General features: G+C 38.8%; 1 protein-coding gene and 1 pseudogene across 2 annotated transcripts; both read right to left on the reverse strand.

Annotated features, from left to right (window-relative positions):
• Positions 1 to 17312: 17312 nt before the first annotated feature.
• On the reverse strand, positions 17313 to 19480 carry LOC143586143 (NADP-dependent malic enzyme-like; annotated as a pseudogene). The gene is made up of 8 exons (XR_013144666.1): positions 19421 to 19480; positions 19204 to 19358; positions 19018 to 19108; positions 18816 to 18893; positions 18669 to 18742; positions 18504 to 18594; positions 18217 to 18345; positions 17313 to 17434 (listed from the first exon to the last, which is right to left on the reverse strand). The product of XR_013144666.1 is annotated as an NADP-dependent malic enzyme-like (transcript).
• Positions 19481 to 19860: 380 nt separating this feature from the next.
• Positions 19861 to 21647, reverse strand: LOC143588077 (cytochrome B5-like protein). Its single transcript, XM_077069209.1, has 5 exons — positions 21533 to 21647; positions 21401 to 21438; positions 20820 to 20897; positions 20629 to 20720; positions 19861 to 20125 (listed from the first exon to the last, which is right to left on the reverse strand). The coding sequence occupies exons 1-5, from the start codon at positions 21615 to 21617 to the stop codon at positions 20059 to 20061; spliced, it is 360 nt and encodes a 119-aa protein (XP_076925324.1). The 5' UTR covers positions 21618 to 21647; the 3' UTR covers positions 19861 to 20058.
• Between the last annotated feature and the right edge of the window lie 4231 nt (positions 21648 to 25878).

Below are 25878 nucleotides of genomic sequence, written 5' to 3' on the forward strand. Positions count from 1 at the left end.
GGAAATCTTCAACGTTTTTCATATGTGGATGTTTTTATATGTAATTCTAAACAATGTAATGTATTTTGTACTAGACATTTCATGCGCAATGGAAAAATTTATTCGAATGTTTGCAATGACCCGTGCTTGATTATCAATTCCCACTCGCGCGCTCTCGGCTGTTTCCGCCGTTTAGGGCCGGGTGTGACAGATTGGTATCAGAGCACTGGTTATAGCGAATTAGGAAAGAAGTTTTAACCTAGACTATAACCGTAGGGGAATCGCATGAAATATTTTGCCAAGAAAAACCACACACACACTTAGGAACACGGGTCACACAATGTCTAGTGAACACTAAGGATAAGAACATTATGTGCTCAGGGTACATGCGCTAAGTTTGATATATTTTCGTTCTCTTTTAAGAAAAACGAGAATGCCTCCAACCAGAGCCAAGGGAATTACCATGACACCCGAGGAACTCGCAGAAATAATCGCACAGGCGATCGCAACGCATGAGGCCAGCAAGGCCGAATCAAGTCAGGGTCGTCAAGAGACCGAAACCCCAGAACCCGAATCAGGAGCTTTGGACAAAGGATGCTCCTATAAGACATTTATGGCCTGTAAGCCTTGACCATTCAAGGGCACCGAAGGGGCCATTGGGCTCTACAACTGGATCGACAAAATGGAGACAGTTCTCTCCATTAGCGGGTGTAGTGTAAATCAAAAGGTCCTTTACGCGACCTACATGTTCCAAGAAGCCGCCTCGTCTTGGTGGAAGCTTCAAGTGAAAACATTTGGACGAGAAGTTGCTCTCCACAAGACCTGGGAAGAGCTGAAGGAAATGATGATGAAAAAGTTCTGCTCTCGCGCCGAAATTCAGAGTCTACAGCAGGAATTTTGGAACCACACCATGATAGGAACTGATATTGACGCCTACAACAACCGATTCAACGAACTTTGCCAGATGGTGCCGGATATGGCGAACACGGAGGAGAAAAAGGTAGAGAGGTATATCTTTGGGTTACCCCATGTTATCAGAGTTCCGCTCAATGCCGCAGCGCCTCCAACCTTTGATGAGGCAGTGGCGCGGGCCATCACTCTTACAAGAGATACGGTCCGTGCGGGCATGTTGACATCGCGCGGGAACGAGCAGCGAACCTCTGACCCCAAGAGAAAATGGAACTCTCACCACCAAGGGTCCGACTCCAAGCAACCACCATTCAAGAAACAGGAGAGCGTAAGGGCTTACGCGATACAAGCCCTGGAGCCATCACGAAAAGGGTACAATGGGCCTCGCCCATGGTGCAGCAGATGCAAGTATCACCACGAGGGTGAATGCGCAAGCATCGTATGCGCCAAATGTAGCAGACCAGGGCACAAGGCGATAAACTGCCATAAGGAAGCTGGAGCAAACGACAACTGCTACGCATGCGGGAAGCCAGGACATTTCAGTCGGGATTGCCCGCAAAAGAGAAACCAAGATCGCGGGAGAGCCTTTGTGATCGTCGCGGGCGAAGCAAAAGAAGAACCGAATGTGGTAACCGGTACGTTTCTACTTAACGACCATTTTGCATCTGTCTTATTTGATACTGGCGCTGACCTAAGTTTCATATCCACTGAGTTTAAAAACTCCCTAGGCCTAGCAACCAGTAGGCTAGACACGCCTTATACTATAGAGCTAGCCAATGGTAGGCAGATACGCGCGAACGAGAGGACTGAGCAATGTGTATTGGTCATGGGAGGTCACGGATTCAATATTAACGTATTGCCAATAGACTTGGGAAGCTTTGACATTGTGGTAGGCATGGATTGGTTAGTCGAGAACCACGCGGAAGTTATTTGCCATGAGAAGCAGGTTCGGATCCCACTGTTGAGCGGAGAAACCTTGGTAATTCAAGGGGAAAGAAGTGGAGTTGCGACAAAACTCATTTCGTGTCTAAAGGCGCGCAAGTGCCTGAGGAAAGGATGCTACGCCTTCCTGGCGGACGTAGTAGAGAAGAAAGGAGATGAACGAAAGATTGAAGACTTACCAGTGGTGCGCGAATTTCCAGAAGTTTTCCCTGAAGATTTGCCCGGATTACCGCCACCGCGACAAGTCGAGTTTCGAATCGACTTGGTTCCAGGGGCTGCACCAGTAGCTCGAGCACCCTATCGACTAGCTCCATCCGAGATGCAAGAGCTATCCAATCAGTTGCAGGAACTATTGGATAAGGGCTTCATACGCCCAAGCTTTTCACCCTGGGGAGCTCCAGTACTTTTTGTAAAGAAGAAGGATGGTTCATTTAGAATGTGTATTGACTACAGGGAACTGAACAAGCTGACAGTCAAGAATCGGTACCCCTTACCGAGGATTGACGACTTATTTGATCAGTTGCAGGGATCCAGTTATTACTCGAAGATAGATCTACGGTCAGGTTACCACCAACTTAGGGTCCATGAGGAAGACGTGCCGAAGACAGCCTTCCGAACTAGATACGGCCATTATGAGTTCTTAGTGATGCCTTTCGGGCTAACTAATGCGCCGGCTGTATTCATGGATCTGATGAACCGTGTGTGCAAACCATACTTGGATAAGTTTGTGATTGTATTTATAGATGATATTCTGGTTTACTCCCGAACCCGAGCTGAGCATGAACAACATCTGAGATTAATTTTGGGGTTGCTGAAGGAAGAAAAGTTGTATGCAAAGTTTTCTAAATGTGAGTTTTGGCATAGAGAGGTTCACTTTCTCGGTCACGTTGTAAACGAGAAAGGAATACACGTCGATCCTTCCAAGGTCAAAGCCATCAAGAATTGGGAAGCGCCAAAAACACCAACTGAGGTGAGGCAATTCCTAGGACTAGCTGGCTACTATCGACGTTTCATTGAGAACTTCTCCAAGATAGCTTTACCTCTGACTGCGCTAACTCAGAAAGATAAGAAGTTTGATTGGGGCGAAAACCAGGAAGCAGCGTTTCAAATGTTAAAGCAAAAGTTATGTAGTGCGCCAATTTTGTCGCTACCCGAGGGGACGGACGACATCGTCGTCTACTGCGACGCTTCACATCAAGGACTCGGATGTGTCCTTATGCAGAGAAACAAAGTCATAGCGTATGCCTCTCGTCAACTCAAGGTCAATGAAAGGAATTATACAACGCATGATCTGGAACTTGGAGCAGTTGTTTTCGCGCTAAAGATTTGGCGCCATTATCTTTATGGTACAAAGTGTTTGATTTTTACGGATCACAAGAGCCTTCAACATATATTTGATCAAAAGGATTTAAACATGAGGCAACGAAGATGGGTTGAATTATTGAATGATTATGATTGTGAAATAAAGTATCATCCTGGAAAGGCGAATGTGGTAGCAGACGCTTTAAGTAGGAAAAAGCGAGCAAAGACGCTACGAGTTAAGGCTCTAAGATTGACCATTCGCGCAGACCTCACTACCCGCATCCGAGAAGCTCAACAAGAAGCCTTGAAATCAGAGTTTGTCAAGAACGAATCCCTTGGGGGTATGATTAAGAATTTAGAGCTCAAAGAGAACGATACTCGATATTTTGCTAACCGCATATGGGTCCCTCTCAAAGGAGGATTGCGCGAGCAAGTGTTAAACGAAGCTCACAAAACACGGTATTCCGTACATCCTGGCGCAGACAAGATGTACCAAGATGTTAAAGCGCTGTATTGGTGGCCCAATCTTAAGGGCGACATCGCGACGTATGTCAGTAAGTGCCTGACGTGTTCGAAGGTGAAGGCTGAATACCAGAAACCGTCGGGGTTGCTTCAACAGCCAGAAATTCCCATGTGGAAGTGGGAACAAATCTCCATGGACTTCATTACCAAACTGCCAAGGACACCTGGGGGTTACAACACGATTTGGGTTATTGTAGACCGGCTAACTAAGTCAGCACACTTCCTGCCGATCAAGGAAACCGATAAGATGGAAAAGTTAGCCCGATTGTATATTCGAGAAGTAGTTTCAAAACACGGAGTTCCGGTATCCATCATTTCTGATAGAGATAGTCGTTTCACCTCAAGATTTTGGAGATCGTTACAAGGGGCTTTAGGTACTCTTCTTGACATGAGTACGGCTTATCATCCCCAAACAGATGGACAAAGCGAGCGAACCATTCAAACATTAGAAGATATGTTGCGCGCGTGCGCAATCGATTTCGGGGGTAGCTGGGATACTCATCTCCCATTGGTTGAATTTTCATACAATAACAGTTATCACACAAGCCTCAAGGCTGCGCCATTTGAAGCCTTGTATGGGCGCAAGTGTAGGTCCCCACTGTGTTGGGCTGAAGTGGGTGACAAGCAAATGACTGGTCCAGAATTGATCCAAGAAACGACGGACAAAATTTTCCAGATACGGGATCGCCTTAAGGCAGCGCGCGACAGACAGAAAAGCTATGCAGATGTGAGAAGAAAACCGTTGGAATTTCAAGTAGGGGATAAAGTACTTTTGAAAGTCTCTCCATGGAAAGGAGTCCCCCGTTTCGGCAAGCGAGGAAAGTTAAATCCGCGATACATCGGACCATTTGAGATCCTGGAAAGGATCGGTCCAGTTGCTTATAAACTCCATTTACCCGCCAAACTTAGTGGAGTTCACGACACGTTTCATGTGTCCAACCTCAAGAAGTGCTTATCTGATGAAACGATAATTTTACCATTGGACGAGATTCATATCGACAAACAGCTACACTTCGTGGAAGAGCCTATAGCAGTAACCGATTGGAAAGAACAAAAGTTGCGAAGAAGCCGAATCAAGTTAGTAAAGGTTCAATGGAACTCAAAGCGTGGACCTGAATTCACTTGGGAAAGAGAAGACCAAATGCGCAAAAAGTACCCATACCTCTTCCAAATGATAGCTCCTACCAGCGACACCTCCTAATTTCGGGACGAAATTCTCCTAACAGGGGGAGAATGTGACACCCGGTAATTTCCCAATCCCATAAACCAAGTAATCAACCTAATTATTAGGTGATTGTGAATATTATGCGCGCCATGTTATGATCAGCGCGGGCATATGTTATATGCGCCATGCGCGGATGCGATGCGCGCCATGTTATGATCAGCGCGGGCATATGTTATATGCGCCATGCGCGGATGCGATGCGCGCCATGTTATGATCAGCGCGGGCATATGTTATATGCGCCATGCGCGGATGCGATGCGCGCCATGTTATGATCAGCGCGGGCATATATTATATGCGCCACGCGCACAGGTTTTTGTTGTGTTTTCATGACAACTTGATTTTATGTCGTTTCTGTCTAACGGGTTGCATACCTCTTCAATGATCCATAAGTAAAACTATGTTCAAACAATATCCTAATTTCCTAATTAAGACCCAAATCATTTATGCGCGCGCGGAAAAAGGGAACTAACCTCCCCGCATGGCGGGAACATTGAGAGCTAGTTTGTTTGAAGCTCCAAGATGGAATTGACTTCAACATAACTGATCACTATGTTGAAATACCAAGACCTCATGGAGAATCTACAAATGAAACTCAACGTCCCTGACTACGAGAAGGTTACGCACCCACAACGTTCAAAGAAATGGCCTTCACGCAGAAGGCTATACGCGCAAGGCTACACGCACAAAACACTTAGTCTATTCTTCAGATGTAAGGGGATTACCCCCGCCCAGAAAGAACCAGTTGCGTGTTTCAGAGATTTTTACCTTTTGACTGCACACTGACAACAGTACCAGGAAAAGTATACTGTAACACGAAATGTCAGCTGTCAGCCGCACCTACTCTCACCAACCACAGTCCTGCATGTACTGTTAAATCCATCAGAATCTTTATAACCACTCCCTAGGACCATCACCCCCATCCCTAAAATAAATAATAATAAACCCCATACCTTGTCATCATTACACCCAATATGATAAGATTTCAATCCCCTAAATCAAGGGATTGTGTTCCCTTGAATTTGCCTATAAATAAGTATCAATTCTTGAATAAAAATATCACACAAACACACTTCAAACTCCTCTCTTAAACCTGTAATCCTGCACTAACCATCTCCCAAGCATCCGTTTCCAGTTCCATCGCTAGGTAAGCCGAAACTTTAGTCTTGAGATTTACTTTTCTGACCAGCCTTATATTCTTCGATTACTTGGTCTTAATACACATAATTCTTGTTATTTAAACATATTCTAGACTTCCAATTTCGAGGCTAACATCAGGAAACCCGAATCTCGTTTAATCTCTCTCTAAACCATCACTTAACAAGAATCACAGGTGAGTCTCACAGCCCCTATTTTCACTGTTTTTAAACTGTTTTCGGGGCGAGGGACACGTGTTTAAATTATGTTTTATCATGGTATATTTACAAGCAATGCAAACGATTATCTGTTCATGGTGTTTATCTTGGTTTTCAATGTGAGTGCGCAAGAACAAGAAAGTGATCACTTCGTCAATGGAACTCTAAGGGTAGGGACTACTGTGTTTGATCAACCCGCTCGTAGGGGTCGCACCTCTTTGCATAGACGAGTGCCTAGTATGGTCATGGGGTAGTACTACTGGTTGTAAAGCCCGCTCGTAGGGGTCGCACCTCTTTGCATGGACGAGCGCCTAGTTTTCCGAGCACAACGTCCGCGCGTAACCCGCTGGACGGTATTATTTTCGCTCGTAGTGGCAGCGCCACTTTGCATGGACGAGCACGGTTTTCAGAAATGTCCGCGCGTAACCCGCGGGACGGCTTTATCAAGCATATGTTTTAATGATGTTATCAGAAATATGTTTCAATATGGTTTTATCAAGGATATGATGCAATACGATTTATCAAGTCACCAAAACTTGTGAACTCACTCAGTTTATACTGATTCAAATGTTTTTACGTGTCTTTCAGGTGATAAATAGTAGCGCAAGGAGTCACACATAGAGCACTTCACGCAGAACATCTATAAAAATGGTTTTTGGAAGATTTTAGTTCTATCCCTTCCACACGCGTGGTTGTTCCCGCCGTGTAAGGGGATATGGCGCGGAAATCTTCAACGTTTTTCATATGTGGATGTTTTTATATGTAATTCTAAACAATGTAATGTATTTTGTACTAGACATTTCATGCGCAATGGAAAAATTTATTCGAATGTTTGCAATGACCCGTGCTTGATTATCAATTCCCACTCGCGCGCTCCCGGCTGTTTCCGCCGTTTAGGGCCGGGTGTGACAGATTGGTATCAGAGCACTGGTTATAGCGAATTAGGAAAGAAGTTTTAACCTAGACTATAACCGTAGGGGAATCGCATGAAATATTTTGCCAAGAAAAACCACACACACACTTAGGAACACGGGTCACACAATGTCTAGTGAACACTAAGGATAAGAACATTATGTGCTCAGGGTACATGCGCTAAGTTTGATATATTTTCGTTCTCTTTTAAGAAAAACGAGAATGCCTCCAACCAGAGGAAGAAGTCATCAATTTCTTCAAGGTCCTCCAATGCATTTTATTCTTCATCTTTGTCAGCATCTAGTAAAAACGCTTCTTTAACAATATCATTCATTTGATTATCTTCTATCTTGGTATCTTTGTTGGCATCTTCACAAGCTTTATCATCTTTATTAGTAATCACAGCATTATTTCCTTCTTTCACATTTGTACTTGTTTCTCCTTCTTCGATCTTTGCCAAACCGTATCTCCAAGCCAGCAATTCCAAGTAACCCGTTGTAACATCCCCAAAATTTCGATTCAAATTTGACAACTTAGGAAAGTTGAGGGATTAAAAATAATAAGTAATAGGAAAATATTAAATAAGGAATTATATGAAAAATAAGGAAATAAAAATATTTCCTAAGTTAAGTATTCTTATGTGAAGGAAAATAATAAAACTCCATCCCACATTGAAAGATGTAAAAAATTGGAAGCATTCCACTAAGGTATAAATAAGGAAGATGGAATCCATCCCACATGGAAAGTGGTAAAGAAATGGAAGCTCTTTATAAGAGATATAATTTCCATAGTTATATTCTTTTATGAATACCATGCAGCAAGTAGTCCTAGCGGAGGGTGCGTACCACCCGACGAGCACGCGCACGGGCTCGGGCTCGGGCGAGGACGAGGAAGAAGGCGATGGCGACGGCGAAGGGCGTTGGGCGCAATGTGGCGCACTTTGCACTTCGCACTCTCTCTTTAGAATCACTCTCTCTCTCTCTCTCTCTCTCTCTCTCTCTCTACATTGGTTTGCGTGCCAAGAATCATTTTGCGTGCCACCAACCCGACAATCATCACCTCGTAATCCGTGCAAATACTCGACGTGTTCCTTTAAGTGCGTGCCACCCAAAGATAACCCAACATTTTGTCTCGAAGTAAGTGCACGACCCGGCGACACCTACACAGTGCCTCGATTTGCGTGCCAAGGAAGGTTGATCCAGAACGCCTCGATAAACGTGCATATAGAGTAGAAGTGCAGCCCGTACAAACTTAGGAATATTTAACTCCGAACACCCGTGCGAAGTAAGGGGTTCTGCCTAAGTTATTATTATATTATTATAAATGGCTTAGACCATAGTCGGAGATATAGCCGAACCTTGATTACAGTTAAGTATTATATAACTTTTCTTAAGCGAAGGTTATAGTCAAAAATAATATTTCTTTATGACTAAGAAATATAATACAAGAGATTATAATTATGAAATTAATGTTTCTTCTTGAAGAAGAAACTCAGAATAGACATTTCTTCCTGAAGAAGAAACGTAGCATATAAATGGTAAATAAAGAAAAGGACTAAAAGTCCAAATGTTTTCATCAATGTTAAAGTTATACGAAATAGACTAAAGGTCTAAAGCTAGATCGTTGATCAAGATATTTATACAAAAATGTTATTCTTGTACTATAGGTCCGAGGTAACAAAACAAGAAGCAGAAATCAGAAAACGGGAATCAGTATCAGAAAGGTGAATACGTCCCAAACCTTTTTATATTGAGTCAGAATGTTTGCGTAGGATTTACGAATCCTTAAAACTTTGTGTACAATAATAAGAAACGGACACTCTGATTAAGAGTATACATGTGTCTGGATCCAAACATGCATGGTGACTGATGAGTGGTTGTTTGGTTGTGAGTAATTGTTAATAATATTGTATTTTTAGTTTATTTGTTGTTTAAAATACAATGACTTTGTGTTATTTTGTAAATGTAGGTGATGAAAGCTTAAATGAGGGTCATAAGTGAGTTAAAGCGAGACAGTGTAATTTTGAAGATCAAGTTGTACTTCACTTGATAAAGATGAGGAAATTGAAAGTTAAATATAAATGAAGAATATTACCATCCATTTAGAAGGAAGTCACGTGGACTTCAAATTATATTAACAACATTGTGATGAATTTTAAAGTGGGCTTGAAATTATCCACTAGGCATCACGGCCCACAAGAGGATTATTGACTTTGGGGAGGGCTCGGTTGTTAGATGGGGAATATTTTTTTGGCTGGGGGACGGCGCACAAGACAGAAGGAGCGCTGCCTTAGGCTATGGGGCACACAAATCAAGAAGCAATTACCATGATGAGACAGGGCTAATCTCTTTGTAACTTTCTCCGGGTGAATGGTTCATATAGGTTAAGCACTTAATTTTATTTGCTATGAATTGGATTTGTTTATGTGATGACAAACATGTAACAAATTGAAGTATTAGTTAATTATAAATAGTTTTTTTGGTGTTTTGAGTTCTTTCTTTACAACCATATTCGGTTGATGACAAAACCTAGAAGTGGGTTGGGTGACTAAAGTGAGTTGACTTGATACTATTAGACTGGGTAATTGAATTCTATAGGGTTGATGATAAAAGCCTGTCTCAATATCTACTTTAACTAATTTCCAATACCATGTCTATGTGGTGTCCAATTGATCAAACGAGTTTTGTGTGAAACCTGGAGGAGGTTGCTTTTTTACTTAAATTGTTTTTTTAAAATCAATCTTATAATTTTCGCTTGACATCGTTTGTCTATCTTAGTTAGTTAATTTTATATTAAAAATCAAACAAACTTTGTAATACTGATCACATGCTCCTTGTGGATACGATACCTCACTTATAACTATTTAGTTTAATTGGGTTTTTGAATGACTAAAACGACGGTCATCAGTGACTCGGCATTTCCCCGAGGCCATGCATATCATCAACATGCCTCTGAAGGTCTACGGGACTGTTCAGAGAAATGATATTGTTATATAATTAATTGTACCTTGTACTTAGGGTAATTTGATCCCAATGTAGTTGGGTGCCTAATGAGTAGTCACAAAGGTATTATTGTTGGTTTCACAAAGGTATTGAAAAGATATTTTATAGTCAGCGTTATTCACTAGCTTTGTGCTGACGTATTTTCCCACCCATGTTACAGAGAAACAATTAAGGTTAGAACATACAAGTAAGAAGGAATAAAAGTTTGGAGTCATAGTCATTAGATGCTATCTGATGGCTCAGATATTTTATTTTGGAAATATTATAAAAGAGTTATGTTTTCCAAAAAATGTATTTGAAATATCAAACGGGTAATTAAACCCGAGTTTTAATAAGTATACAATATAATAATAATTTACTAAAGACTTCCGTTAAAACAAACCCGCAACTCTGATATATTTACAAAACATGAACCAACTTGTGGTCACACGCCTAGGCCCTAAGTCGGGGTGTGACAGGTTGGTATCAGAGCCATCAATCTTAGCGAATTAGGTATTTAATTATACTTAGGCTTTATTAAGGATAAGTTTTGGAAAACTTATTATACAAAATACTGATTCAAATTGATACTTAGTCGAAAAGTATCTAGATTTCAATCAAAATTGATACGGATATAAACGAAAACAAATAAGGTAGGAGCGTCTTCCTATCCTTAAAATCTAACCTCGCGCAGATGTCCGATTATCAATCTAGCCAAGGATCATGTCAGCCTCGATTTGGTAAAGGAAAAGGATTTATGGGAACATCTTTTCTCCCAATTCCTATATCTAGCGATGAAAGTACATGCCAAATAAAAATGGAGGAAGATTCAGATTTATTTGATTCTAACATTCCCCTAGCTCGGATTATTCAAAATCAAAATATGTATGGAGACGTTTCAAGTAGATCCAAGAAACCAATGATGCCAAAGGAAAAAGAAGTAATGACTTATCTGGAAGAATATCCTCACGAACAAGAATATTTTAATTTTTCCGGCAACTCATGATCCTTACTTTATTCACATTCAAAATGAAGAAGCAATGAAGGAAATAGAGGTGGAAGAAAAAGAAAAGGAGAATAGCAAGAAAGATAGCAAGATTAAGAAATTAGTCATTCGATGGAAGAAATAGAACCTTAGTAGAGAGTATAATTGTAACAAAAATAATATGCATTCTTGTAACTATAATAAGATGAATAAAAGATATGTTTTAAGTTCTTCGAATATTGGACTTATCTTTTAAAATTTCATATGTCAAGAGAAGAAAGTGCAAACTCTCACAACAGTCCTCCCAAGAAATCAGGAAACGAAGAAAACATTAATAATAAAGATAAGGATAATGAAATTCCCATCCAATACATAAATGGAATCCAAAAGATGGTTAAGGAAGCTATGAAACCTGTTCTTGACGCAATCAAGGACATATCTACAAGTCAAAGTCAACCAAAGTCCAACAAGAGAAGTAAAAGTAAATCTAGAAAGGAAGAGGCTTATGATAGCTCTACAACTGATAATAATTCAAGGAAAAAGAAACGAAAGATCCAAAAAGGATGCAACTTTAAAAACTTTAAAGTTTATGATCCTAAAGAATTTTATGGAGACTCGGATGGTACAGCTGCTTTGAGATGGCTAGAGGAACAAGAATCAATCGTCACCATAAGCAAATGCACTGGTGAAGAAGCTATCAAGTATTCTTCACAAATGTTCAAGGGAGAAGCTCTTGAATGGTGAAACACCCTGATTCAAACCAAGGGTCGAGAAACCATGTTTAACTTAAGTTGGGAAACATTCAAAGGTCTCATATTAAAGAAATTTTGCCAACTCATGAAATGGATCGAATTCAAATCGAGTTATGGAATCACAAGGTTATTGGCACAAATCTTAGGGAATATAACACTAAATTCCTAGAGTACTGCCGATTGGTTCCACATTTAGTAACTCCGGAATATAATAAAGTAACTCGTTACATATATGGACTACCAAGAGAAATAAGAGACATGGTACGATCCAATATGCCAGAAACAGTTGAATCGGCTATGGAATTGGCTGGATATTTAATCAACAGTATGATAAGGAATCAAGAAGAAGAAAAGAAAAAAGACAAAGAAACCAAGAAAGCAAAAGATTCCGGAAAATTAGAGAAAGAAGAAAGTACTACCGAGTCAGCATGTAAGACTTATGGAAGAAAACATACTGGAAAGTGTCGACTAGAAAATACAAACAATTGTACATACTGCAAGAGAGCAGGACACACAATAGAAGAATGTCGTAAGAAGCTAGGAGTATGTTTTACATGTGGAGAAACGGGTCACTTTAAGACTGAATGCCCGAAAAGAAAAGCTAGTCAAGATTAATGAATGACAAGATCACATCAAAGAAATGTCAAGATAGACTAGCTAACTTTTGTATATTAATTGTAACTCGTTCTTGAACGAGAAGTTTTGTAATCAAAGAAGGGTATTTAATTCCCTAAGTTATAAATGAAATATTAGCATATAGATCGTGTTAATACACAAAAAATGCTTATATTCATTACCTCGAAAAGACAATAAGAGATCTGGACACCGAAAAGTTTTATTCGGAACTTAAAATGAAAAAGGCTTTAACCTATCATCTAGGAAGATGATTGGAAAATATCGTTCAAGAAATACAAGGACAGTATATCATCGAAAAGAATTCGTTCAAGAAATACAAGAAATACGACTGATGGAATATTATATTACCTAGAAAGGTTGATCAAAAAGTCAAAGAAAAGAGCTCGAAGATATTCAAAGAACACGATCGCTAAGTATAGCAAATGAAATTAAGCCAAAGTACAAGAGTACCGTTAGAATATACAGAACATCATTGATCAAGATCAAGGATAGAATAGATTCGATAGACTAAATCTAAATAACAACTTGGTGGAATAGATTCGACAGACTGAATCCAAACAACAATGTAGTTAACATCAGTGAATGTTTAGAATACAAACGGTAAGGTAAATAGTTAAACACAACTGATCACTGTGTTTATCAATATATATTAACTAATGATATTCTAAACTATTAACTGGTTACATCATTCAAGGATGTAAAGTTAACCACAAAAACAGAAAACCTCATCAACTCCACATTTAGATTATAACAAAAAGAACCAGATTAGATAGGATCTAATCATCAATCAAACGTAAGAGTCATTCGCACTTCAAACAACGAATCTCGAGGACGAGATTCATTTCAAGGTGGGGAGGAAGTAACATCCCCAAAATTTGGATCCAAATTTGACAACTTAGGAAAGTTGAGAGTTCAAAAATAATAAGTAATGGGAAAATATTAAATAAGGAATTATAAGAAAAATAAGGAAATAAAAATATTTCCTAAGTTAAGTATTCTTATATGAAGGAAAATAATAAAACTCCATCCCACATTGGAAGATGTAAGAAAGTGGAAGCATTCCACTAAGGTATAAATAAGGAAGATGGAATCCATCCCACATGGAAAGTGGTAAAGAAATGGAAGCTCTTTATAAGAGATAGAATTTCCATAGCTATATTCTTTTATGAATGCCATGCACCAAGTAGTCCTAGTGGAGGGTGCGTAGCACTCGACGCGCACGCGCACGGGCTCGGACTCGGACGAGGACGAGGACGATGGCGATGGCGACGGCGACGGCGACGGTGAAGGGCGTTGGGCACAATGTGGCGCTTTGATGGCGCACTTTCCACGAGCCGCTTTGAGAGCCGCCTTAGTATTTTTGGACAACGAGATTTAGACCTAGAAATGACAAGCTATCAAGACGAAGGACTAAAAGTGAAAAATATTATCCAGGGATCCATCGCGCTACGCGATGAGTCCAAGAAGACGGCCATCGCGTACCGCGATGGACCGTGATGACTCAGGGACACGTGTCACACTCAGGTGACACGTGGCAGCAGGGCAGGACACGTGGCATGCCACGTGGCGTTCATGTAGAAATGGCGGCGTCGCGCTACGCGACGGATTTGAAAGAGGATCCCATCGCGGTACGCGATTGGATCCAAAATCAGCTATAAATGGGGAGGCCACGAGTTCATTCCCCACACACCTCACATTCACTCTCTCTCTAGAATTACTCTCTCTACATTGGTTTGCGTGCCAAGCATCATTTTGGTGCCACCAACCCGACAATCATCAGCTCGTAATCCGTGCAAATACTCGACGTGTTCCTTGAAGTGCCTGCCACCCAAAGATAACCTGACATTTCGTCTCGAAGTACGTGCACGACCCGGCGACACCTACACAGTGCCTCGATTTGTGTGCCAAGGAAGGTTGATCAAGAACGCCTAGATAAACGTGCATATAGAGTAGAAGTGCAGCCCGTACAAACTTAGGAATATTTAACTCCGAACACCCGTGCGAGGTAAGGGGTTCTGCCTAAGTTGTTATTATATTATTATAAATGGCTTAGACCATAGTCGGAGATATAGCCGAACCTTGATTACAATTAAGTGTTATATAACTTTTCTTAAGCGAAGGTTATAGTCAAAAATAGTATTTCTTTATGACTAAGAAATATAATACAAGAGATTATAATTATGAAATTAATGTTACTTTTTGAAGAAGAAACTCAGAATAGACGTTTCTTCCTGAAGAAGAAACGTAGCAAATAAATGGTAAATAAAGAAAAGGACTAAAAGTCCAAATGTTTTCATCAAGATTAAAGTTATACGAAAGAGACTAAAGGTCTAAAGCTAGATCGTTGATCTAGATATTTATACAAAAATGTTATTCTCGTACTACAGGTCTGAGGTAACTAAACAAGAAGCAGAAGTCAGAAAACAGGAATCAGTATCAGAAACTGATTATAAACAGACAAGGTGAATACGCCCCAAACCTTTTTATATTGAGTCAGAATGTTTGCGTAGGATTTACAAATCCTTAAAACTTTGTGTACAATAATAAGAAACGGACACTCTGATTAAGAGTATACATGTGTCTGGATCCAAACATACATGGTGACTCGGCATTTCCCCGAGGCCATGCATATCATCAACATGCCTCTGAAGGTCTACGGGACTGTTCAGAGAAATGATATTGTGTATATAATTAATTGTACATGCTATTTAGGGTAATTTGATCCCAATGTAGTTAGGTGCCTAATGAATAGTCACAAAGGTATTATTGTTGGTTTCACAAAGGTATTGAAAACATATTTTAGAGTCAGTGATTCACCAGCTTTGTGCTGACGTATTTTCCCACCCATGTTACAGGGAAACAAGAAAGGTTAGAACAGACAAGCAAGAAGGAATAAAAGATTGGAGTTATAGTCATTAGATGCAATCTGATGGCTCAGATATTTTATTTGGAAATATTATAAAAGAGTTATGTTAAACGGGTAATTAAACCTGAGTTTTTAATAAGTTTTCAATATAATAATATTTTACTAAAGACTTCCGCTAAAACAAACCCGCAACTCTGATATATTTACAAAACAGGTACCAACTTGTTGTCACACGCCTAGGCCCTAAGTCGTGGTGTGACACCCGTATAGATCATCATTAGATTTGCAGCATAACTTTGTTGCAAACCCAATTTTGACACTATATCCAACCATTTTCCATCCGTTGTTGCCTTCTTATATCCACCGGCCTCTTCGACATATAAGTATAAGTCGAATAGATCAATTTATTACCCATTTGGAAGTTTAGGTGGATATTCCTTATTGGTTTGATTGAAACGATCCTCATAGAACCACTTTACAAATTTAGCGAATTCTTTACGTAGTGATTCTTTACATAACATCACATAATTTGGTTGGTATGTGAAGGGAATCTAAAAAATTTACCCAACCTTCATTGGATTGTTTATTTGGTTTTCCTTGATCCACATCAAAATCATCAACCAAAGTGACCATATTATTCTTAGCATTATGATCAAACCATCCTTCAATTTCGGCTTCCAATTTTCCCTTTTCTAATTCAAGTATAGTTTGATCATCTAAGGCATCAAAATAATTAGGGACATAATTATTTTCAGAATTAACATTATTACTAGGTTCCCCCAATGTGTCAAACATACTGTTTATGTAACATTTATCCCCTTCAAATGTTACTTCAAATCCTTGATCATTTAATTGAGACAAACTCAAAACATTCCTTTTAAAAGTTGGTACAAACCTAACACTTGAATCAATTTCGAGTTTTCATTCATAGAAATTTCTATTTCACCGATCCCACGGGAATATAGAATTCCATTATCATTGCCCTTTGTTTCAATTGAAAAACAACTTTTCAAGTTTTTAAACATTGACTCGTCTCCGGTCATATGCTTTTTGAACAAAGGATCAACAACCCATATTTTATCCCAATTTCCAAACTCGGTTCCCTTAACCAAGTAATCTTTGGGATAATTGTTATCAAACGAATATAATTGAGGAGACTTACTCGTACAATTGGCTGCCACATGACCGCGAATACGACACCGATAACATTTAACCCGTTTCATATTCTGTTTAGAACTTGAATTACCCTTGTACACAACCTTATCAATACCTTTTGCTTTCGAGATTGATTTCCGGGTTGCCAAGGATCTCACAGTTCCAGAATTATGGGTTTGTTTTCTCCATGTGCCTTCTCTTGGACATGATTCGATATACATGGCTGCCAAGCCCCTCGTGATTATCTTATTCCCAAAACCAAGTTTTGAATCACCGCCAGAACATCGATGTTCAAGGCTTTCGGCAATACTCCCAGTGGCATTACAATCGTAAAGTGAATCGCCTCTGACCTTTGCTCTGATGCCACTGTTAGAATATGACATCCCCTGGATCTTCTTCCGATTGAATTTTAATTGTGGCTTCATATTTCGTATTAACAATTTTAAGATTTGTAATAGTGAATGAAAGAGTAGAAGAGAGAATAACAATAAACAGAATTATTATTAACAAACTGAATGTTTACAATTGATATCTAAGATCGGTATTTATAGAGATGAAGAGGCATGAAGGAAAAGTCGCGACTGTTGTTGAAGTGCCGTTTGTTTCCTATCTACCATTTACCCTAAAACTGTTTTACATATTTACAATAATCATGAGTTGGGCCTGTTATTAACTAAGTACCTAAGCCCTCTATATACAACTAATTAAATACAAATGGTCTTTAAAACAATAAACTAAAAACTAATTTAAGAGGACCAAGCCTTTAATGGATTAATGAGTTAACACTCTTAACCCTATAAACCATAAACTATAGACACAGTCAAATTATGGTCGAAACTTCCGTAGTTGGGTGTGTACATACAACTCTCAGCATACTTCATTAGATCAGTAGGGCGGGGGAGACGTGTTGCCAAACCTGAAATACATTCATTCAGTTAAGAACACGGGTCACAAATTATTATTTTTCATAGGTGGCACTTTCAACCCGTTTACTTCTAAATTGGTCGATCTTGGGATAAAGTTTTATCTCCAAAGGTCAAGCAAGATCTCATTTACTTCTGAATGGGTCGATCCAGGGATAATGTTTTATCTCTACAGGTCGACCCAGGGTTGTAATGAGTCGTTAAAGAAAGCACCCAGCCACCCCCAACCCACCAATGGACACAGTGGCGGTGGTGGTGAAATGTCGATGGCAGTGCTAACCCATTTTGACCTTTTCTAAGTTAACTTTTATAATAGTTACCCGTTTTGTGACCTGTTGACTCATTAAGGTAACCCAATTTGACCCGTTGACTAATTTAAGGTTTGACCCAAATCAACCCATAGACAATTTATTTTTGCCCAAATCAGCCCATTCTTTGAAGAATGGGTCATGATTTCCACCTCTAGTCAATCGGGTAACATAAAAAATAGCCTTGAAAAGCTGGGCGAAAACCACCCAAAGTTTTTATTTAATGCATAAGACCTTACCATTCATTTTTTTTTCAGTTCTTTGGATTATTACTGATATAATCAAATATTTGTAATATCTAAGTTCACAAAATTTTGGAAAAAAAAGTGTTTCGGTCTGACCCAACCAGAACTGTATCGATGTGTGCAAAAATTAGTCATTTTAACCTAAACTGTTTTCAGCCATTACCAAACCTGTCTGACACGACCATTATTGCCAGCTGTACACAATGGTAAAACGCGACTCACCAAGGTCATATGCTTTAGCAGCAACATTTGCAGCGATATGGGCTGAAATCTTTCTGATGTTAGTGAGTGGAGGATAAATCATCCCTTGATCATAGTTCTCTTGTGTTACTTGATTAGCCAATACTTCAGCTGTAACCAGAAATTAAAAAAAAAAAAAAAAAAAAAAAACTAATTTAGTTCTACAATGACACAGGTGATCCATATTGCATAAATTCACATCGGTCTAAACAAATTCACAAAAATAGCAATATTTGTGGTAACTGGTAAGAGATATAATCAGTACTTACATGCTGCCAAATGCATCTCATCATGCACACGGATAGCACCAGAGATTACCAACCCAAAACCAAGTCCAGGGAAAATGTAAGCATTCTTTGCCTGAAATAAATGAAGACAAAAATAATGAGTTTTGAGTAAGTGATATCCTCCAAGATTTGATAATAGAGTATAACCTGGCCAGGAATGAAGAGGTTGCCATTGTATCGTAAGGATCAAAAGGACTACCACTGGAAAATATTGCACGACCCTACACGATAATCGATTAAATGTATGTTTATGTGAATTATTTTTGTAAGCAGAAAGTAGTTAATATTAGTTACCTCGGTCCACGTGTAAGCTTGTTCAGCAGTGCACTCGGCTTGTGAGGTTGGATTGGAGAGTGCCATAATAAGTGGTCTCTGCATACACCAACACATTCGTTAGTTTAGAGAGAAATATACGTATGCCATAATAATCGGTCTCTAAATCCAACTTGTTGCTTTTATACATATAAAGAGAGAGAGAGAGAGAGAGAGAGAGAACCTCGTTGGCGGCTGCCATGGCCTGAACCACATCTTTTGAAAAATGTTTGTCCCACTCCAGATGCTCCAATCAAGACAGATGGTTTAATGGCCTGATGATTATTGGAAACGAAAATAAATGCCATGCAATACTGGTAAAGGATTTTTGATCATTAGAATAGCGAAAAAAATCAATAAACTGTCGCACCTTGACAGCTTCTAAGAGAGTTGAAGAGGCTCGTGATCATGAGCCCATGGTCTCTTAAAGTGCTGAAGTGATTCTTTACGAGAGAGAGCTAACAATTAACCCCTAATGTCCACAAGCCATATCTTCTTACGAGCCTTTTCAACCAGAATACTTGTCTATCAAAGTTAATACAAAATGATATTAGTGACTGTGATACATATAAAACGTAATATTAAGCCCCTCCCTGAGTTGGGCTATAAATTTGGCCCGCAAAATGTTCTTTGAGCTTCAGGATCATCTTCAGGCAATTCAATACCTATATAAAACCCCTCCTTGTGATCACCTACAATATGAATTAACAAAAAAACAGGGTTTTACAAAATAACAGCAATAATAATAATTATTATGAAACACAAGAAATGAATTTGGAACGACGAACCGTGGAGTTGATTAGCGAGATCAAGAAGTTCATCGAGAACAGGCATGTAGCCTCGGTGCTTTTCGTTCCTAAGAAGCTTCATTTTTGTGTCCAATGGAAGATGAAAAAAGTTTTTACTTTGTGTGAAGACATGGTTCATAAATTCCTCACTGATTCCATGATTGGTAACATAGAAAAAACCAGAATCCATGCATGCCTATTCAATACATCAATTAAAATAAAATAAATAGATTAATAATAATCATCTAAAATAACATATCCTAATTACTCCCTTCATGTTAAAACATCAAAATATACCCTCAAAACTTTATATCCCAATTGTATAACAAAACAACAACAGAATCTAATAATAATCAAACTTCAAATCAAGAACAATTATAAAAAAATCTATGTCATAATCATGAATACAAAATAACAAATCCTGCATAATGAACACATCATTTCTCTAGCTCTCCAATATAGAAATCGTCAATCATATCAAATACTCGAGTTGCATGCTGTGGCCTGCACACATAAATGTCATAATTAGCTGATGAGTCAAATAGCAATCAACAAAATACATAATTCAACTATAAATAATATTACACGAGTCAAGTATACCTAATGCACAGTCACAATTAGGTTTCAGAGATGTAACGGTTTCAAACAAAGACTTCATAAATATACCTTATACATAAATGTTGTACCTAAATATACCTTACCTTACCTCTTGAGTCTTGAGACAAAAAAATTTAAAAACTGCCCGTTTTGACCAGAACTCATTTTGTTCAGACATGTTTCAACCCGAACCCGTTTTGACCTGTCACCAGAAGCCACCCAAACCACCTAGTTTGCTAGTCTTACTATGTTGACCATCACCAGAGTTTGTGAAAAATAACAACAAAACAGATAGTCAGCCAAAAGGAAAGCATAGGCTGCTTGCAACAATATATCATAGGCAGATTGTGACATGCATATCAGTTTCAATAGATTCTCTTATTAAATGAACAAGTGAAAAGACAGCGCACCCAAAAAATCCTTCAGTTGAGTCATCCCCAGCATGAGCAAGAATTGCATCACCACCAGGGTGTTCTTCTACATAAGGTGTGACATCATATACCTACGATTCATAGTCAACCATATAAACATTTTTTTCTATTGACATTTATACATATTGAAAATAATTAAACAAAACAATAGGTTAAATGAACTACAGAACCTTCTCTTTAATGATAATCCAGCAATCTGTCCTCTTGTTGTGCAAGGAAACTGCAGCCTTGTTGTATGCTTTTATAACCTGCATTTAAAATATACATGACACTATAATGTTCATTCACATTTTGCTAAATCATGAACAATATAAAACCTTAAGCTACATTCTGATATAACGTGTCATCATTACATCCAGATTGAGAAGACGGTTTTCCGCCCCATCATACGCGTCAGTCACTTGTTTGTGAGTCAAATGGTCTTCCGGCCGGCCGTATGATTTAGTCCTCGTATGAGTTTTTTCACCCTATCATACAGGGAGGGCCATATGACTATCAAAACGCCGACCCGTTTGACAAGTCATTGTGTAGCTGGGGGCTTTTCACATACATAGTAAAAAAATAAAATCTAGGGCTTTGAGATCCATAATAACATTGATATTTTGTGGTTGATAAAAGATTGATTTTTAACTAGTCTTTAGAGAATTTCGGGAAGTATGAAGTTGACAGATTTTGAGTTTGGTTTATGAGCTAAAAAGTGGCTTAAAAAAACAAACATTATGAATGTTGAATGAAGTAAGTAAGTAAGTACCTTAGCGTTAGCATCTGAATGAAGCTTGTTGGTTTGATCTGCAGCAGCATTACAAAACCAGACAAGATTGAAATAATAAGAATAGAAAGAAGATAAAACAATAAAGAAAGAAAGAAGAGGTTTGTTTATTACCTGATTTGATGATTAATCGAGGGAGTAAAAAGAAGAAACTGAACAAGAATCCAATGATCAAAGTCACCACTAGCATTACCTCCATAGCTCAGCCAATTTCAATACCTAATAAGAGAAGAGAGAATATATATATATCTACAAATGGTTCCAATTGAATAATACTCTAACATACCTATCAAGGTGGTGGTGATTTGGTGCAGACGGAGGTGGTGAGTGGTGACGGTGAGGGAAGAGTGGTTAGAGTCTTGATCTGTGAGACAGAACGAGGGTTATAAGGATTATGGATGGGATAATAACATTATAAGTCATAAATAATCTTACTCCGGGTAAATCTCGTCATACCTGCTATGGGAAGTTGTAGACAGGTTTATCTTTATCCCATTGTAACAGGGAGGAGACGTGTACAAAATCAGGTATTTTTAAAACCCGAAACTTGTTCAAAACCAGTTTTTTTCAAATTGGATACAGAATGGGATCGGTTTCAGTCAGGAACCGGACCCGACCCGACCCGTTGGATTGATATGTGAATCTAGTGGAACCGGGTAGGGTAGGAACCAAGCCCAGTTTATACGTAAAAACCGGGTACACGGGATTTTTTTGAATTTTAAACATTCTAGCCGTTAGGAACCGGTTTCAATGGCTATATAGCCGTTTTTTTGACCGTTGGAACCGGTTTTTAACCATATACACCTTACACACATACTATAAATAGCTAGGTGGTGTGTAGAACTTGTTAAACCACTTTCAAAAATCTAAAAAACACTTTAAATCATAATTAAGCTTAAACCGGCAATCAATGGCAAGTAACGACGATGTTGTTATGGTCAGCGAAACAACACGATGCCCCGAGGTTTGGGTTCATTATGATTTGTGTGTCATGACTGACTCACAAGAGATGCCCCAGTGCAAGTATTGTTTCAAGTTTCTGAAAGCGGGGTCGAACTCCACCCTACTCAAGCATACCAAACTCTCTAAAATTCAAGTACATGTTGTACAATTCTTGCAAAACCCAACAACTAGTAGGATAAGAAACCCCCGATAAACTTAGTTGTTGCTGTTTTGAAAACATCAAGATACTCCACCAAATAATCGACATTGACCCAAACACTGTCGGGAAGTATATCGGCCATACATCGATCAACAAGATTGTTATGAAAACTTTGTAAAGTTTGGCATTGGGCAAAAGCACACTTGAGCATATGACAAGTTGAGTTCCAACGGATTGGAACGTCCCAATTCGGCCCCAATATTTTCATTCAACTGATTTGCAATAGTTCTTATATTCAAGATGCCTTCTTTTACCACTTTTGATAACATCTTGTAACATAAGTCTAAAGCAAGCAGTGGCGAAGCTTGGACTAAGACACCGGGGGGGTGACTCAAAATGTATAAAGAATTTCAAAAATAGAGGGGGGCGGGCTCAAATTTTCGGCCGAAAACGGCTAAATTTACACTATGTATAAAAATTTTCGGACGAAAATAGATAAATTTACACTATTACGCAAAAAAACCGGAGGGGACCCCCGGCCCTCACTAACCTTCGCCCCTGAAAGCAAGTCAAACCTTGACCCATGTTTTCATTGCGAGACCTTGTTGAACAACCAAATTGATAATATATGCAACACATCGAACATGAAAAAAATTCCCGTAACAAGGTGGTGCATATTTTATGATAAATATTTCGGCCGCCTTTAAACTGTTTGATGCGTTGTCAAACGACATCGAAAATATTTTATTTCTCAAGTTATACGTCATTATTACCTCATCCACCAATTCAAACAATTTTTCGGCGGTATGCGGGTACATGAAGTTTTCAAAAGCGATGGTGCGTTTCATCAATTGCCAAGACACCGGATCAACCCAATGAGCGGTGACACAAATGTATGATTCGGGTAACCTGTTTGGTGCCGACCAAACATCACTAGTTAAACTCACCATCGATTCTAAAGTTTGAAAAAAGTCTATTAACTCTTTTTTTGCACACTCCCACAATTTGATACAATGACGTCTAAGGGTAGTACGACTTACATGTGTGTATCGCGGTTGTAGAGTTTCTCAAATCAAGGACGTCAACTCCGGGTTGTCCAAGTGGTTAAACGTCAAACCTTGTTGAATAACGAACTTTGGCATTCTATCTTGAACCCGGTTCGTGTTGTAACGAAAGAGTGTACCATCTTGACCCAATTCGACTTGGTCGGTTGCATGAACTTCTTTCAAGACCTTGCAAAATTTGTTGTCGATGTGTTTTTTTAAAGTCGAGTTAGAAACGTGCTTTAAGAAAGTGCCACAAAATTTGCAACGAGCCTTAGTATCACCACTCGTAAATATAAACAAATCCCAATTCTTCCATACTTCTTTGTTGCGGGTATGATCGAGGACCACAACAACTTCGGGGTCATCTTCAACATGAACCGGGTCAATAAAAACGGATGGAGTAGTCTTCTTGTTAGCCTTGTTGTTAGACTTTTTGATGCTTGCCATAGTAACAACTAAGAAGTGGTGGAAGTGAGAGGCGTAGGTTGGTCGAGGTTGTAAACGAGAAGTATTTTTGAGTGTTTTTGAGTTTGGTGTTGAAACAATGGTTAAATAATCAATTTATATGGGTTTTAAACATTAAAAACCGGTTCCAACAACTATATTTTGAGCTGCAGCAGCATTAAATGTCATATACCCAGTGGAACCTGTTATTCTGGGTAAGGAACCGGAACCGGTTTGGAACAGGAACCGGGTAGGAACCGTTTTGAGATATAATATAAAGAACTGGGTTGGGCTTTCGGGTATATAAATACCCAAACCGGGTTTTGGGTACACCGGGTACAACCTGGAACCGGTTCCGGGTCGGGTCCGAAACCGGTTTTTTTGTGCCCGTCTAATAGGGAGGTTGCTTCCGGTGAGACCCCGGCTCAAATTTTAATATTATAATGTATACATTAAAATTAAAAACATATATTAAATTTAATATTTACGATATCCAAAATTTCGGATATTTTGGATACGGATTATCGGATAATTCGGATACGGATTCATATACTTTTGAACACCCCTAATATATATATCTACAAATGTTTCCAATTGAATAATAATAATAATAATAATAAGGTATAATGTAGGGTGGGTTTGGATTATATTTATTTTAACCTTAACTAACAGACGACGGTAGATGACTCGGCTAGCACCCAAGATGAGGGAGGAGATTATAATTTAGTAAAGTGAAATTTGGCAAAAGTTATACCTGCTGTAAAATAATAGAAAATAATCTATAAGCTGCTTTAAAATATAAGCATAAGTTAAAAAATAAAAGCCAGGCCAAACACCCCATAGACTACTTGTTGTGGAGGGGTTTAAAGGCCCGATATTAGTGGGTGTTTTTCTTATCATTTTTCGTAAGTTACACTTTATATTTTATTAACTTATCCCTTCATAATAACACACAATATCAATCACCTTTTAACTTTTTCATATGTCAATAAGTTACTTAAAATAAGCAATCCAACACATCCTCTAAGGTGCCACGTTACTATCACATAGGTAGTAAGACCTTTAAAGCTCAATTCCCTTGAAGCTCGTTATCATTTAACATAAATTATATTTATTAAAGCTTAACTCTCTTACCTTAGAAAACATGAGCCGGCCCCATCTCTAACCTCTTTCAACATAGTACCCCACCTATTTATCGGCTCGCTTTAAAGCCCCGACATGGTGTTACAGACTTTAAAGCCTTGTCATGTCATTTTTCCGCTCACCATGACGCCCCACAACGAGAGCTTTTACTGGTTAGTATACGAGTATTTGTTTTTGATAGAAACTTCTAGATAAAACATATATTTCACACACACAAGTAAAAATGAATATTTACTTAGAGGTTATATTTATCATATTGGACTTTAAAATTAAAGACATTACATGATTAAACTTGTTTGACTAGTTTTCCAGGTTTGGTTCATAAAAGTTAATGAGATTGCGTGAGCTTTAATGGGAAACAACTACTATTATTGTTGGAGCCCTTAATAAACGTGTGGTGTGATTGTAATGATTCAATGTAATGCTTTAAAGAGAACGATGATGAATATTCAAGAGTTTGGAATACATGTGTTTGCCTTATCACAATTGATCCTCATCCTTCATACATAGAAAATGAGATCTTTCCTTTTACACAATACATATCTCTAAATCTTAGCCAACCGAGCATTACCCTCCGGTTTCTTCCCTTTACCCTTAAGTCTTCATCTTTCGGGCTTTTACCCGACGTGCCTTAGTTTAGGCCAAGAAACATGTTTCCCTCGAGCCCTTCCCATTTGGTCCAGCGAATAGTGTTCTTGGGAGACCTCAAGACTTGACCATACTTG

This window comes from Bidens hawaiensis, unplaced genomic scaffold (genome assembly GCF_021521415.1).
Source record: "Bidens hawaiensis isolate Kalapana, Puna unplaced genomic scaffold, B.hawaiensis_p1.1 tig00000190_1, whole genome shotgun sequence".
In the NCBI taxonomy this organism is placed as follows: domain Eukaryota; kingdom Viridiplantae; phylum Streptophyta; class Magnoliopsida; order Asterales; family Asteraceae; genus Bidens; species Bidens hawaiensis.